Below are 15,647 nucleotides of genomic sequence, written 5' to 3'. Positions count from 1 at the left end.
CTGTCCGGTCTGAGCGAACCTGCGTCCGCCCTCCGACCTCGTCCGTCGACGGCTTAAAAGTGGATGCGTGAAAGGGTGATCAATCCAACGGAGGCTCACTCAGACGGGCAGATCAGCTGGAATCCCACTTCTGGACACCAGTGAAATGTGGTGGCTCGATTCGGTTGACCTGTGATGTTTGGACTCACAAAAGACTATCGTCACACTTCAGATTGAAATTCACCAGTAGCCTACCACAGGGTTCTCCACGTAGGAGCCAACACAACCACACAACCTTGTCAAATGAGGACGAGAAATACAACAGAATAGAATAAAAGAACTTACTTTTAATATCTTACAATTGCAGCAAAGGGACGGTTACACAGAGACAAAGGTGTGTCTGAGCAAGCGTAGTGCGCCGAGTGTCGGGATAGCATATATATACTAGGCTAGGCTATGGCTATGCTATTCCACACCGCGTGACTACATGTAGAGTACCTGATTGGTTGAAACCTGGTTGGTCATATGAGCTCAGTACTGTCGTCTTCTCACAGGCCGAGGTTGATAAGGTGTTCTGTTATGTTACGATTTAAACAGGCTTTTCATTGTGATGTGTCCTTGGCATTCAACTTATCTGCTACTAGAACATAGATAATAACAACTGTTCATGCATACTGTATTCTGGAAAAGTACCGACTGCTGACATTCAGTATTGAAGCTTAACTAGGCCTAAAAAAGCAGGCCTTATATTAAACAACTATAATAGCACTTAATCAAAAATACCTTTCACAGGGTATGTTTGTTTCTAGAGTGATTACTATCATTAAAGGTATAATATGTTGTATGTGGATTATTTCCCCCATCTAGTGTCTAAAGATAAGAACTGCAACAACACAACATATTGGTTGCCAAAAATGCAAGAGAATGCACCGTTTCAGTCATACTGTGATAAGATCTTCACTCCGAGAGGAACATAACGTTACACTTATCAGTAATCACAATCAAGTATTTCAGAGTGCCATGTAATAAATTACGTTAGATGCTGTAGTGTGGATACAACGTTAGGTCTGGCTATGCAGATTCCAAGAAAGATAATGATAGCTAGTTAGCTAGCTTACCGGTCTAGTAGAAAAGTAGCCATGTCACCATGCGACTTTATCCCATGAAACTCCATAAACTCCGTCCAACGAGTAAAGACTGGCTCGATATTTATTTGACTTTTGCTCCTTCTTTGGTCACTGAGCTTTGGGGATTCGTATCGCACGGTTCGCCGGGGCTCAGGCGGAGGAGCAGGACGACGAAACTCGGCCATTTTACCAAACGTTTAGCTGAAAAGAGTGAGCGGAAGTGGACGGAAAAGCTGCCGTTCAGTCGCACACACACTAACCAACATCTATAATAATAATTGGCTGGTATGATATCAACAGAGTGTCATTGTCGGGCCGTCAAAATTTCATAATGTAATAATTTCAGACAAAATATCATTTTTTATGGAAAAGCAATAGGCCTAATTTTACTCTGCAGCCTTCGCAAAGCCCTATGGATGTGTTATTTTTGAAAAAATGTTTATTTTAATCCACATATAACATATTATACCTTTAAGCTACTAGATAAGCAGAGTTATCATACCAAAATATAAACTCTACATGTATACGATACATAGCCTTTAGGAAGACAAAAAATATCACAATTGTTTGTTTGATCACCTTGGGTGGTACCAATTTCTGAAAATATCAGTATTGGACCTGGACTAAATGTCTTGAAGCAAATAGGATAGCCTACAGGACATCACAACAAAAGTTGGAGTTTGCATATGTTCTCCTACTGGCTCCTACTTTTGAGGCGTATGACATTGGTTGATAGCTGATTATTTGGAAATGTCACAAAAAAGAGTAGCCTAACAAACATTGCTCAACAGAAATGCAATATGTCCTATTATAACTTCTAACGTCAGTCCAACACGTAGCCTACGCACTCCCATGCAGATCCCGGGTATATAGGGCCCGATGCGCGGGGGTGTGTGGAGCCGAGGGGTAGTTCAGGAGCACAGGGGTAGTTCAGGAGCACTGGGGTAGTTCAGGAGCACAGGGGACATTTTGAGCAGCTCGTTCGCTTGACAGTAACGCTGACAGGACGCAGACACTGCAGTTAGGAAGTGAGGGCCCAGGAAAGTAAACGCATCGTCTAACCAGTCAGCATTTGCTTAAAAAAAACAGACTTAGACTTTAGAAAAGAAATATATAGAGATAGAAATCATTTGATCAAGCGCGACCATCGAAGGTATTCAATTCAGAGACGCTTTCTAGCTAGTGTGAACAAGCTAGCTCCCAGCCTCAGAGCTCACTGCTAGATGGTAGTGAGTTAGCATCGCTAGCGCTAGCGGGCCTCTTCCTCCTCACCGGGCCCTCCTCACCGGGCCGGTACTGGGCCTCTGCTCTCCTCCTCACCCGGGCCCTCCTCACCGGGCCGGACTGGCAGGATGGCTCTGAAACGGATCCACAAGGTAACCGTGTTGATGGACGCTAACCTCCCATTCTCCTGTAGATTAGCTAGCTAACGGTAAGCAGGTGTTTTACTGTGTCCATGTCTGAAAGGCCTGGCTAACATGCTCGCTACCACTGAGGAACTAGTTATACTAGCGTGAGCTTTCCATCACGGGCAGGTCTTATTCCTGGAAGAGCCATCTAACTAGACATGAAGACAAGCATGCTAGCTAGCTAGCCATCTAACTAGACATGAAGCCAAGCATGCTAGCTAGCTAGCCATCTAACTAGACATGAAGACAAGCATGCTAGCTAGCTAGCCATCTAACTAGACATGAACCAAGCATGCTAGCTAGCTAGCCATCTAACCAGACATGAAGACAAGCATGCTAGCTAGCTAGCCATCTAACCAGACATGAAGACAAGCATGCTAGCTAGCTAGCCATCTAACTAGACATGAACCAAGCATGCTAGCTAGCTAGCCATCTAACTAGACATGAACCAAGCATGCTAGCGAGCTAGCCATCTAACTAGACACTAACCAAGCATGCTAGCTAGCTAGCCATCTAACTAGACATGAACCAAGCATGCTAGCTAGCTAGCCATCTAACCAGACATGAAGACAAGCATGCTAGCTAGCTAGCCATCTAACTAGACATGAACCAAGCATGCTAGCTAGCTAGCCATCTAACTAGACATGAACCAAGAATGCTAGCGAGCTAGCCATCTAACTAGACATGAACCAAGCATGCTAGCGAGCTAGCCATCTAACTAGACATGAACCAAGCATGCTAGCTAGCTAGCCATCTAACTAGACATGAAGACAAGCATGCTAGCTAGCTAGCCATCTAACCAGACATGAAGACAAGCATGCTAGCTAGCCATGTAGCTCAGAGGCGGTGGCTAGTTAGCCAGACAGCTAACAGACTTTAATTGTTACTTTTCTGGTGTAACTTAACTGGTGTGTTTACTCTAAATTAACTATCTAGCTAACTATCTGGCCAAGTTACACACAAGTAACGTGATTACAATGATACCTCATTGTTACGAATAGGCGTGTAGTAACTTGCTATGCTTCTGCTAACTAGCTATCAAACAACACCAGATGGTCGTTTCCAGCCGTATAATCGTAGGAGTCAGTGATCATGTTCAGCTAGCTGAGCTGGTCTGCTTCCTAAGATGTGAGCATAGTACGATAACGTTACAACGATAGTGTGTTTGGCAGATTAAGAATATGGTAACGTTAGCTAACATGAGCTAGCTCGCTAGCTGCTAGCCCTGTCCAGAACACGGGTTCATGAGCTAGCTCGCTAGCTGCTAGCCCTGTCCAGAACACGGGTTCATGAGCTAGCTGCTAGCTGCTAGCCCTGTCCAGAACACGGGTTCATGAGCTAGCTGCTAGCTGCTAGCCCTGTCCAGAACATGGCTCACTCCCAGTCTAGTAGGACACGTTTTCACCCTCGTAGTTTCTGTATTGTCAGGCTGGGTCAGTGTCATACAGCTAGCTGGGTATGGCGGGGGAGGTTTCTCTTACAGCAGCTGACATGAGAAATGGACACAGCTAGCTATGTGCACTGTTAAAAACAAAATAAAACACACTTATGCATACAGTTAGCCTGCCAGCTATTATAAGCTTTCAGTCACATACTTGGTAAACTAGATCTTGGTGAGCACTATTGGTCAGCTGGCTAACGTTAGAGCTACAATATACTGATCACGTTTTAGTTAATCGTCCAGAGTTGCCCTTAATTACTTAAATGTCCTCTTGCTTTGCCTCTAACTTGCATTCCACATCAGTAAGATGAGCTTGACTGAAAGGCTGTAGCATGCCAGCGAGTAGCATGCCAGCGAGGGGCAGGTTTTGGTTTGGAGTTCCCTGTTGGAAATGCAAACCCTGTTGTGTAAGCCAAGTGTGTTCTGGTGTGGATGTTTTCTGCCCTCGACCCAATCCAGAAAACTCCAGCATAAAAATAGACAGACTGCTGCTGTGGCTGGTACTGCTCACCTACTATAATGGTCTGGAATCGCTGTTTGTGTCCAAGCTCAGTTTTATAACACCCATTCTAAACTTGCCAATGCATATGATTTTGCTGCCATTATGTAGGCCAACTAGGACATGGGAATTAATGCTTTTTCTTCCATTGGTAACTCTCATGAGAGGTGGCCTGAGTGTGGATCCAGAGGATGGTGAAGGGTTGGGAGGATGGTGAAGGGTTGGGAGGGTGGTGGAGGGTTGGGAGGATGGTGAAGGGTTGGGAGGGTGGTGGAGGGTTGGGAGGATGGTGGAGGGTTGGGAGGAGGGTGAAGGGTTGAAGGGTTGGGAGGAGGGTGAAGGGTTGGGAGGAGGGTGAAGGGTTGAAGGGTTGGGAGGAGGGTGAAGGGTTGGGAGGAGGGTGAAGGGTTGACGGGTTGGGAGGGTGGTGAAGGGTTGGGAGGAGGGTGGAGGGTTGGGAGGAGGGTGAAGGGTTGGGAGGAGGGTGAAGGGTTGAAGGGTTGGGAGGAGGGTGAAGGGTTGGGAGGAGGGTGAAGGGTTGGGAGGAGGGTGAAGGGTTGGGAGGGTGGTGGAGGGTTGGGAGGGTGGTGGAGGGTTGGGAGGAGGGTGAAGGGTTGGGAGGAGGGTGAAGGGTTGGGAGGGTGGTGAAGGGTTGGGAGGAGGGTGGAGGGTTGGGAGGAGGGTGAAGGGTTGGGAGGAGGGTGAAGGGTTGAAGGGTTGGGAGGGTTGGGAGGAGGGTGAAGGGTTGGGAGGGTGGTGAAGGGTTGGGAGGAGGGTGGAGGGTTGGGAGGAGGGTGAAGGGTTGGGAGGAGGGTGAAGGGTTGGGAGGAGGGTGAAGGGTTGGGAGGAGGGTGAAGGGTTGGGAGGGTGGTGGAGGGTTGGGAGGATGGTGAAGGGTTGGGAGGATGGTGAAGGGTTGGGAGGGTGGTGAAGGGTTGGGAGGGTGGTGGAGGGTTGGGAGGGTGGTGGAGGGTTGGGAGGATGGTGAAGGGTTGGGAGGATGGTGAAGGGTTGGGAGGGTGGTGGAGGGTTGGGAGGGTGGTGGAGGGTTGGGAGGATGGTGAAGGGTTGGGAGGATGGTGAAGGGTTGGGAGGGTGGTGGAGGGTTGGGAGGAGGGTGAAGGGTTGGGAGGGTGGTGGAGGGTTGGGAGGAGGGTGAAGGGTTGGGAGGGTGGTGGAGGGTTGGGAGGATGGTGAAGGGTTGGGGATACCTGCTACACAAGGCTAAATTCTTAGGTCCAAGTGTTTTATCTCTAAGAGGAAATCATTGTTGCAAATGCCACACATCTTTCAGATGATAAACTGGATAGGTGACATAGTTAGGAGAGCTCATTAGCCAAGTCTGTTAAGTCTACATTTGTCACAGTAAAGGAGGGTTTAGGTAATGCTAAGGATATCATTGCATTTTTCACACGCCGTAGCCAAGTTGATTGACAGCTGTGTGGGGTCTCTCTCGCTTCACACTTCGCTATATCACCTGGTTCTGTAGGAAATGCAGCTCACACCATGCCCTCGTTTCTCAGGTCTCTTGTTTGGTGCCAGTCATCATCTGGGCCTCATATCCCTCCCACTCAGACCAACACTGTGAAACCTGTTAAAGCAGTTAACAGCTATTCTAGAAATAACTTTGAACTTGGAAGGCTTTTGATTTTACGTCTCGTTAGGTTTAGAGACTAGTTCAGGCAAATCCTGTTTACTGGTGCCCAAGAATACAATTCTATTGTTGCTGTAGTGTTCAGTTAGCCAGGTTATTTATCAGCAGTATCAGTCTCTCTAGAAATGTGCCCAGCTTAATTTGTTTTTCTCTACCGTATGCTTGCCCATCTAAATTCAGGCTACTGCTTTCAGGTCTGCAGTCATGTTTCCATTCACAGCTCTATCATCGTCATTTTTTGACAGAAATCACCAGATGTTTTTGCTGAAATGAATTCCTTGTTTTGATCACCTCCTTGTCAAACTTGTCTAACTAGTCAAACAACTTACTCTATGGCTTGTTTTGACTTTTGCAGCACCTGTTACACAAGTAATAGCGTTTTACATAAGTAGGCCTAATGGTGTTCTTCAGAGTAAAACGTTCTATTGTGGGTTCAGGGTTTCCCCTAGGATCTTTTTCCAGAGGGGGTGGTAGAGAGGTAGGCCCCCCAAACTACTAGTGTGGTCGCAGGACAGTCATGTCACAAATACATGGTATTGACAGTAAGGCGTTTGCTAGCATATATCCATGTTTGTTATGAGTGCATTTTTCTACACTGAGCTGAGATGAAACAAGTGCTTAGGTAAATTAATATTATCAATATTTATTTACAACACATAAAAACATCACTAGAAAAAAAAACATTTCCTACAGAAAATGTGTGTGAATGCTGAACAGAGAAATCGTAAAAGCTTTGCTGAAAATGCATAGTCTAAATGGGGGAAAATGTAAACTAACTTGAATGCATATTTAGTCTACAACAGACTACTTAATGTTAGCATACATAATTACTAACATCAGAAGACATGCACTAAACTGTGGTTACATTACTTATATTACCAGCTACAGCAACAGAACATATTCTATCATCTCTCCCAGTCAGAAAATGTCCGCTAGCCGCCATGCTAACCTTCACTATGTTAAACTCCATTGACGTTTACAAAAAATTTAGCGATCTATAAGTCTGCTATTTTTGACTTTTTGGGTCTTTCAGGAGGGGTGGGAGGTCCTGTTGGGGGGGGGGGGGGGGGGGGGTTAATGGTAGGGGAAACACTGGGGTTCATTTTCACTTTTATTATCCCACCTGCCTCTCTGTGACATTTTGGAACGAGGAACCTTCCTCTCTGCTGTGTGGTCTATTGTGCTCAGATGCAAAATATCAGTCTCATTTCCCCACTCTAGTCTCCCTCAACTGTATCTGCCCCCTTGAATGGTGTGTGGTGATGTGGTGTGCTAATGTGTGTGTGTGTGTGTGTGTGTGTGTGTGTGTGTGTGTGTGTGTGTGTGTGTGTGGTTGGTTGGTTGGTTGGTTCCTGGTTCCTCTCATTAGGAGCTGGTGGACTTTGGAAGGGACCCCCCTGCACAGTGCTCTGCAGGGCCAGTCGGAGATGACAGTAGGTCCACTTTTCATATTGTAAACAAACAGTTGCCAAGCACTCAAGCTCCAATGCTAAATATGTCTTTTATTTAGGCTACACAAGTCCCCTTGTACCTTACTGGCAGTTCTGTTGTTTACAGTGTTGATCCACAATATAGAACTACAGTGTCTGTGCAAGCTCATTCAAAAGGCTAATCCTCCTATTTCTTTTCTTTTTTTTTTGCAGTGTTTCATTGGCAAGCTACTATTATGGGGCCTGTAAGTGTGATGAAAGGCTGGAGTTGAGTCTGACTGTGTCACGAGTGTCATAAACCTCCTCCATGCAAAAAAGTCTAGCTAAAGTTTTCCAGGTTTACCTTGTTTGTCAGGTTCCATAGTGGCAATAGTGCATGTATGCCCTGTCTACTATCATAGTATGATACAATGGAAAAGGTGGCCTGCTCCTATGATAATATCCTTGTGTGTGCTCTCTATCTTCCAGAATGACAGTCCATACCAAGGAGGTGTATTTTTTCTGACCATTCATTTCCCCACAGATTATCCATTCAAGCCTCCTAAGGTAAAGGATTTCATCCATTTTACCCACTGATTCCCCTACTTGATAAATCAATAAGTGAACAGTAGCTAAGGTTATACAGTTTCAAATTGTATTTGTGAAATATTTCCTACAGGTTCCTTGACATTTTTTTCCATTACCTCTCAGGTTGCCTTCACTACAAGAATCTATCACCCAAATATTAACAGTAATGGAAGCATCTGCTTGGATATATTGAGATCACAGTGGTCTCCAGCATTAACTATCTCTAAAGGTAGGGTGCATGTTTGTGTAAGACATGATGGTCTCTAGGTCCAACAAACACTGGTAGGTTGAGCTGTACGGCTTGCTGGCTGAATTTGGTTACTCAAGCAATGTGAATATGCAAATCCTTTGGTAGCTCATTGCCTTTTCTCTTATGTAAATCATGCCCTCATTGGACACTGTAACCTAGCTACATTTTATAAATATTAAAGGAGTCAACTGATTAACTTATTTTTTTTACCTGTTCTTGGGCCAAACTGTAGTTAAGTTCAGCAGTACAGCGTCATATCAATAGAAACATTGTTTACTTGCTCTAGTGTTGTTATTGAATCGCCTCTTACTTGACTATCTTTGACATTACATTCATGGATAAGCCACTCAAACATTTAATTTTAAAAACATCTATCAATACCAGAATAATACAGCGATGCATAGTGTGTAAACTACATTACTGCATGTTCCTCTCAAGAAAATCATGTAAATGTTAGGGATTTAATATATTGGAGACTACATTGTTCATCTTAACACGTCCCACACCACCCCTGATCAAAAGGTTTTCAGGTTTAACTTAACACACTCCTTTTGGGTTTCTTCTGCAGTACTGTTGTCCATTTGTTCACTCTTATGTGATCCCAACCCTGATGACCCGCTAGTGCCAGAGATCGCACGCATCTACAAAACAGATCCGCCTAAGTGAGTATGCTTCCAAAACATTGAGATTAATTTCCTTTCTGAACTCGGGTGTTTTACATGGCGTTTTAGAATTACATACGGCACCTTTCAACACTTAAAGTAGAAGCATTGTATTAACTAGGGCTGACTCGAGTAAATCGAGTATTCCACTATTCATTGGGTAGGTTGGTATTCGGAGCTTTGTTTTTTTGTCCCGATACTGATACTAACGTTGTTAGAACTGTTACACTGAGTGACTCGCGAAAGAGCAACTGAATAGAAGTGGATTTCATGCTTGTGTTTTCTCCCTCAAAACACTCTCTGGTTACTACTGTCAACTTAGGCATTTTCACCTCTGTCTCCTCCACTCCAGTGCTGCCAGACACACACACACACACACGCACGCTTGTGGCAGCACTGGAACGGAGGAGAGACAGAGCCTACAATGCTTCTTAAATTGATAATCCTAACCTAGCTACTATTTAGCTAGCATATATTATTTTTCCTTTGTTAACGCGACACAAGCACATTGATGGGTGAGTTGCAGTGAGCAAAACTAAACTAGGATGACGTAGCCTACGTTTGGTAACTAAACTAGGATGACGTAGCCTACGTTTGGTAACTAAACTAGGATGACGTAGCCTACGTTTGGTAACTAAACTAGGATGACGTCGCCTACGTTTGGTAACTAAACTAGGAGGACGTAGCCTACGTTTGGTAACTAAACTAGGAGGACGTAGCCTACGTTTGGTAACTAAGCTAGGATGACGTCGCCTACGTTTGGTAACTAAGCTAGGATGACGTCGCCTACGTTTGGTAACTAAACTAGGATGACGTCGCCTACGTTTGGTAACTAAGCTAGGATGACGTTGCCTACGTTTGGTAACTAAGCTAGGATGACGTCGCCTACGTTTGGTAACTAAACTAGGATGACGTCGCCTACGTTTGGTAACTAAACTAGGATGACGTCGCCTACGTTTGGTAACTAAGCTAGGATGACGTCGCCTACGTTTGGTAACTAAACTAGGATGACGTCGCCTACGTTTGGTAACTAAACTAGGATGACGTAGCCTACGTTTGGTAACTAAACTAGGATGACGTAGCCTACGTTTGGTAACTAAGCTAGGATGACGTAGCCTACGTTTGGTAACTAAGCTAGGATGACGTAGCCTACGTTTGGTAACTAAGCTAGGATGACGTAGCCTACGTTTGGTAACTAAGCTAGGATGACGTCGCCTACGTTTGGTAACTAAACTAGGATGACGTCGCCTACGTTTGGTAACTAAACTAGGATGACGTAGCCTGCGTTTGGTAACTAAGCTAGGATGACGTAGCCTGCGTTTGGTAACTAAACTAGGAGGACGTAGCCTACGTTTGGTAACTAAACTAGGAGGACGTAGCCTACGTTTGGTAACTAAGCTAGGATGACGTAGCCTGCGTTTGGTAACTAAACTAGGAGGACGTAGCCTACGTTTGGTAACTAAACTAGGATGACGTAGCCTACGTTTGGTAACTAAACTAGGATGACGTAGCCTACGTTTGGTAGCAAACAGCCAAAAAACGAGAGAACAAATAGTATTCGGTATTCGTTTGTTCACCAAAGAGTATTCCAAGCCTGTAAATGGTGTTTGGGACAGCCCTGGGACAGCCCTGGGACAGCCCTGGGACAGCCCTGGGACAGCCCTAGGACAGCCCTGGGACAGCCCTGGGACAGCCCTAGTATTAACGTAGAATTGTCACAGTGCTGGCGTTCTGTGTTTTGGGTATTTAAGCTGTACCACACATTTTTGTCTTTTGTAAAGCTTGGCATCAAAGGAAATTCTGTCAATATAAGATCTGGGTGGAAGTACAGAAATGCAGCTCCTGCGAACCTGATATGATGACAGTTTGAATAATCAACCTTGTCACCTGTGCCAAGATGAGAACAGGAGTACACTATGGACAGGCAATGTAGATGTATTTTGTCATTGACTGCAGCGTTTCCCCCACATTAGGTACAGTAGACTAGCTAGGGAGTGGACAGAGAAGTATGCGATGCTTTAGGGGTAAGAGATAATTGCATCTTGGAGGGAACGATGACCTGTCGCTTTTATTGATACCGCAGGACTTGGACTAACTCAATAAAGCTTGTCAAAGTGTGCTGCATTGAATTGATGAATCTGCTTTCAAACATGCCTTGCCGTATAGCTGGTTTGCACTGTGTTCAGTAGTTCGCTTTTACTTGATTATAAATCATTAGGGTATTGGAAGTAGGGGCACTCGGCGTGTGGATTTCTAAGCTATATTTTGGGTGATGAGGTGAATGCTATTAGGCATGCAAGTTTCACTTTGAGGTACATGTATACAGTTTATGGGCATGTATGCAAGTTTAGGCAGGTACTGGAAACGCAACCGGTCTCTTGCAAAATAATATATGGACAGTGTTGAGTGTTGTGTGAGACCGTCTTCGTGAATCAAAATATTTGTAATGGTTCTGATCTGGATTTGGGGGCTTTGTGTGTGTGAGCAACCTGGACAGCGTAGGACCGTAAGCTACTTGGTGCTAAATATGGCATCCATGGTATCTTTGTTACTTTGCAAATTCAGTTTTGTGTGTGCAAGTTCAAGAGATTTTATTGCCATATTTGTAAATAGTCGGGTACATTGGATTTCTTGGTCCTGCTCTTTAGTTTCCCATCAGTTCCTAACTAAACAATGTAACATAAATGTGAGTAATGCAATATATTAATCTAGACATAAAAGTGAAGTTTATTATGAATATTAATATACTGCAATTGAATCATGTGTTAACCTAGATTTATATAACCTATTAGAACAAATAAAATAGACAGTTGTACATGTGCAAAGTAAAGTGCAGCCAGAGTGAAGTGTTGGGTGCCGGCAGGCTTGGGTGCTGATGGTTGTTGAGCATGCCTGGAGGAAGGAGCTGTTATGGAACATGTCATGTATTTCTGTTTGATTGCTTTCTGTTTATTCATCTCTACAGATACGAGAAAACAGCCAAGGAATGGACTCAGAAGTACGCCATGTGATACCTGGTCCAGGAATCTACCTTCATAATAGCTGGAACTTTCAACCCTTTTTTTTGCCCATTTGGTCACAAGCCCTCATCAGTCAATAACAGTAATATCTCTTCAGGTTTTTTACCCTCTAAATTGATTCACATGCGTTGTTTAACATTGTTTTCTTTCCATGGTTTATTTCCATGGTGGAGAGGCTTCCCTCTCCATGGAGATGCACTTGTGTGAAACCTCCCAGACACTCTGGGTAGAGTTCTAGAGAGACGAGTTCCACAGCAGGACTACCTATGTGGATAATCCTGACAAAAATCACAATAGATCTGGATCTTTCTAAAGTTAAAAATGAAGGCTCAAATATACATTGTTTTCTTTATCAACAAACAAACAGACAAACTTCCAAATGGCTAACTCTTTGATCCTCCTACTTAGTGGAACATCACCCCATAGTATCCTCTCACTGGAAGGTGCCAACTACAAAACTAAATCTGAGTTCTCATGTTACCAGTTCTGTTGAGACTCAACTCGGTGCAATCATGCTTTCCTTAGCTTTTTCCAGTAGCATTAGGGAACTGAGGTCTGGTATTCTACATCTACTCTTAAACTGACTTTGAATGGGAAATTGCTTAAGTTATATCTGCAGGCAAATAAAAAGAAACACATTTTATGCATGTTGATAAAAGTAATAATTGGTTTCTGTGCTGCTGAGATTGAATTGAGGGATAGTCAAGGAGAGCAAATATGTCCACTTTTTAAAGTTTGATCCTTTTTGTTACTCCTTTACCTTTTTTTCAGGGTTGGTTTTAGAACAGGGAGCCATTAGTTAATCCATCATCCACAACACTGTTCTCTCTCTTTTGCACTGAATACATTATTCACAGCTACCAATGGCTGATTGATCAACTAATAGCTCTGCTATTTAATGGTTTCTTTATTTCTTTTTTCTCAATAAAGTTGAACAAATATCCATCTGCTGTCCTCTAGTTTGTTGCACACATGGGGCTGTTGTCGTACTGTAGCTCTGGCAACTCGACAAGTGGCAAATGATATGTCTGAGAATGCAGAGGACCCCTTAACAACTGCGGCTCTATTTATAGACAGCCTCATATTGCGGCCCTCCCAATCAAGTTATAGACCTGGCTGTAGTGTCAATGGTTCAGGGCAGATCTTACTCCTTGAAGAATTTTCGGGTTTTGAACCGTGTAATGGTCCATGATATCCTGTCCCTGGATATTTCCATGATTCTGTGTTTAGCCAGTCAGTTGACTTTGCACACATTTTGGGGAAAACAAAATCCCATAACACCCTTAACATTACACAAAAAGGACAACCATGTAAAGACAGCTTTCTTTATGACATGTTCAAACAAACTGTAGGAGAAGCTGTCTCCAATACAGTATATTGCATATTCAATTAATGTTTGCAAAACACAGCTGGAGGATATTACATTTCTCTGGCTTGTATTAATAAAGCAAATAAAATATTTCCCCCCTGTATAGTTAGGGCATTTTAGAAAAATGTCTAACCGTACGTGAAAAAATTGCTTACCAATAACTTTCTTCACCAATGTGTTCATATAGGTGTTTACCAACACCTCTCAATTTATTCCAACCCAAGTCCACTGAGAAAATTCTGGGGAGCTGGGCCTGCATGGGCACCAAAAAAGTGGCAATATTAGCTTGTGGGATGTCTAACTAGGGGGTTTTGGGGCTGCTGAATCTATTCCAACCATTCGTTTTGAGTAAAATCCCGCCTACTTTTCACGTGTGCAGAATAGTGGTATTTTTTATACGGATGTCAAAGGCGAGCTGTTGTTTCCACTGATACTGCTTGAGATGTTTCTATAACTTAATTGGAGTCCACCTGTGGTAAATTCAATTGATTGGACATTATTGGGAATTGCTAACACCTGCCTATATAAGGTCCCACAGTTGACAGTGCATGTCAGCAAACTCCAAGCCATGGGGTCAAAGGAATTATCTACAGACCTCAGAAACAGGATTGTGTCAAGGCATAAGATCTGGAGAAGAGTATGGAAACATTTCTGCAGCTTTACAGGTCCCAAAGAGCACAATGGCCACCATAATTCGTAAATGGAAGAAGTTTGGACCCAAACTTCTTCCACCTTCTTAGACCTGGGCGTCCGGCCAAACTGAGCAATCGGGGAAGATGGGCCTTGGCCAGGGAGGTGAGCAGAAAGAGCTCCAGTGTATCCTTGTGGAGATGGGAGAACCTTTACTTTCAGAAGATCAACCATCTAGGCAGCACTCCACCAATCAGGCCTTTATGGTAGAGTGGCCAGATGGAAGCCACTCCCTAGTAAAAGGCACATGACAGACCACTTGGAGTTTGCCAAAAGGCACCAAGAAGACTCTCAAACCATGAGAATCAAGATTCTCTAGTCTGATCATGGGCGTCGAAAGGGAAATGAAAGTGGGTGGGACACCAAAAGGGGGGGTCTGGGGGGTCCCAAAAAATCTTGAAGCAAAGAGATGCCAATTCCTGTATTCTAGAGCATTTTTACCGGTGGTTCGATACTTTTATCTGGCTATGACGAGGAGAAATATCAAATAATGTTGTGTGTATATATATATAGATATTTCCTGCACAAATTTAACATACTAAATAGCATTTCCCTTACATGTTTCTGTTCTTCAACTGCTGTCTTTGTTCAGTAAGCTTTCATCCTATATCCTAGTACAGAGAAAGAGAGCTGGCAGGCTTTCATAATGTTGCCAACAAAAGTCTAATTTACCTGTGACTGCCTCCCTGTCTGTTCCTGAACTGGCGGTGTGTCAATTGTCTGCTCTGCTGCCTAATGACATAACATTTCCATATTAGTGTTTCCACATTTCACATAATTTCACATTTCTTGTGAACATTAACCAGTTATTCTTTTAGATAGTATTTTATTGCATAATATTCTTACTTTGCGTTTTGGTGCAAAAAAAAAGTTAGGTCCATTTTTCTTTTTTCTGCCATGATGGCTGGCTGGCTGGCTACGCACACACACACACACACACACACACACAGTTTGCAGGTTAGTTATTCTCCAAGTAATGTGAACATTAGAGCCAGGCATTAGCATTTGTTAGTTTACACAAATATTCTTATACCAGCAACAGCTAGGCTACAAGCTGTGCACAACCTGCATTTGCTTGACTGCAAGCTGTGAGCAGAGCACTGAAACTTTAGGCTATGCTCTGCAGTCATATGATTCTTTGTGCTTTAATTCATAGAAAAACGTCAATAATGACGAGTCGTCTTAGAGATTTACAAATGCAAACCAACAGATGGCGCCAAAGGAGTGAGACATAATAGACTATGGGGCATCATTTGTTGGCACGAGTCGGATGACAAATTCAGCCGGAACACAGAGACCCACTCGGAAAACGTGCTTCCAACCATCTCACTCAGAAAGACCAGCTGAGAATGTAGCTACATCACAGTGCTGCTCAAAGTAAGGGACAGATCCAGCCATGGTTAACTCGGACCATGGCAGAGCTGGGCTACTGGTCCAGTCATGGTTAACTCGGACCATGGCAGAGCTAGGCTACTGGTCCAGTCATGGTTAACTCGGACCATGGCAGAGCTAGGCTACTGGTCCAGTCATGGTTAACTCGGACCATGGCA

At 43.9% G+C, this 15,647-nt stretch overlaps 1 protein-coding gene across 1 annotated transcript; it reads left to right on the top strand.

Annotated features, from left to right (window-relative positions):
* The first annotated feature begins 2,015 nt into the window (after window positions 1-2,015).
* On the top strand, window positions 2,016-12,975 carry ube2d2l (ubiquitin-conjugating enzyme E2D 2, like). The gene is made up of 7 exons (XM_084456388.1): window positions 2,016-2,482; window positions 7,479-7,542; window positions 7,753-7,784; window positions 8,008-8,085; window positions 8,230-8,335; window positions 8,925-9,018; window positions 11,984-12,975. The coding sequence occupies exons 1-7, from the start codon at window positions 2,459-2,461 to the stop codon at window positions 12,027-12,029; spliced, it is 444 nt and encodes a 147-aa protein (XP_084312514.1). The 5' UTR covers window positions 2,016-2,458; the 3' UTR covers window positions 12,030-12,975.
* The last annotated feature ends 2,672 nt before the right edge of the window (window positions 12,976-15,647 follow it).

The sequence above is a fragment of the Borostomias antarcticus genome, assembly GCF_949987555.1.
Source record: "Borostomias antarcticus genome assembly, chromosome: 22".
Classification (NCBI taxonomy): Eukaryota; Metazoa; Chordata; class Actinopteri; order Stomiiformes; family Stomiidae; genus Borostomias; species Borostomias antarcticus.
Note: the sequence above shows the minus strand (reverse complement) of the source record. Positions and strands in the feature narration are given on the sequence as shown.

Coding starts and splice junctions, on each gene's coding strand:
- ube2d2l (XM_084456388.1), top strand. CDS start 2,459: ATGGCTCTGAAACGGATCCACAAG. Junction 8,086..8,229: donor ATCCATTCAAGCCTCCTAAG/GTAAAGGATTTC, acceptor ATTACCTCTCAG/GTTGCCTTCACTACAAGAAT. Junction 9,019..11,983: donor TACAAAACAGATCCGCCTAA/GTGAGTATGCTT, acceptor TCATCTCTACAG/ATACGAGAAAACAGCCAAGG.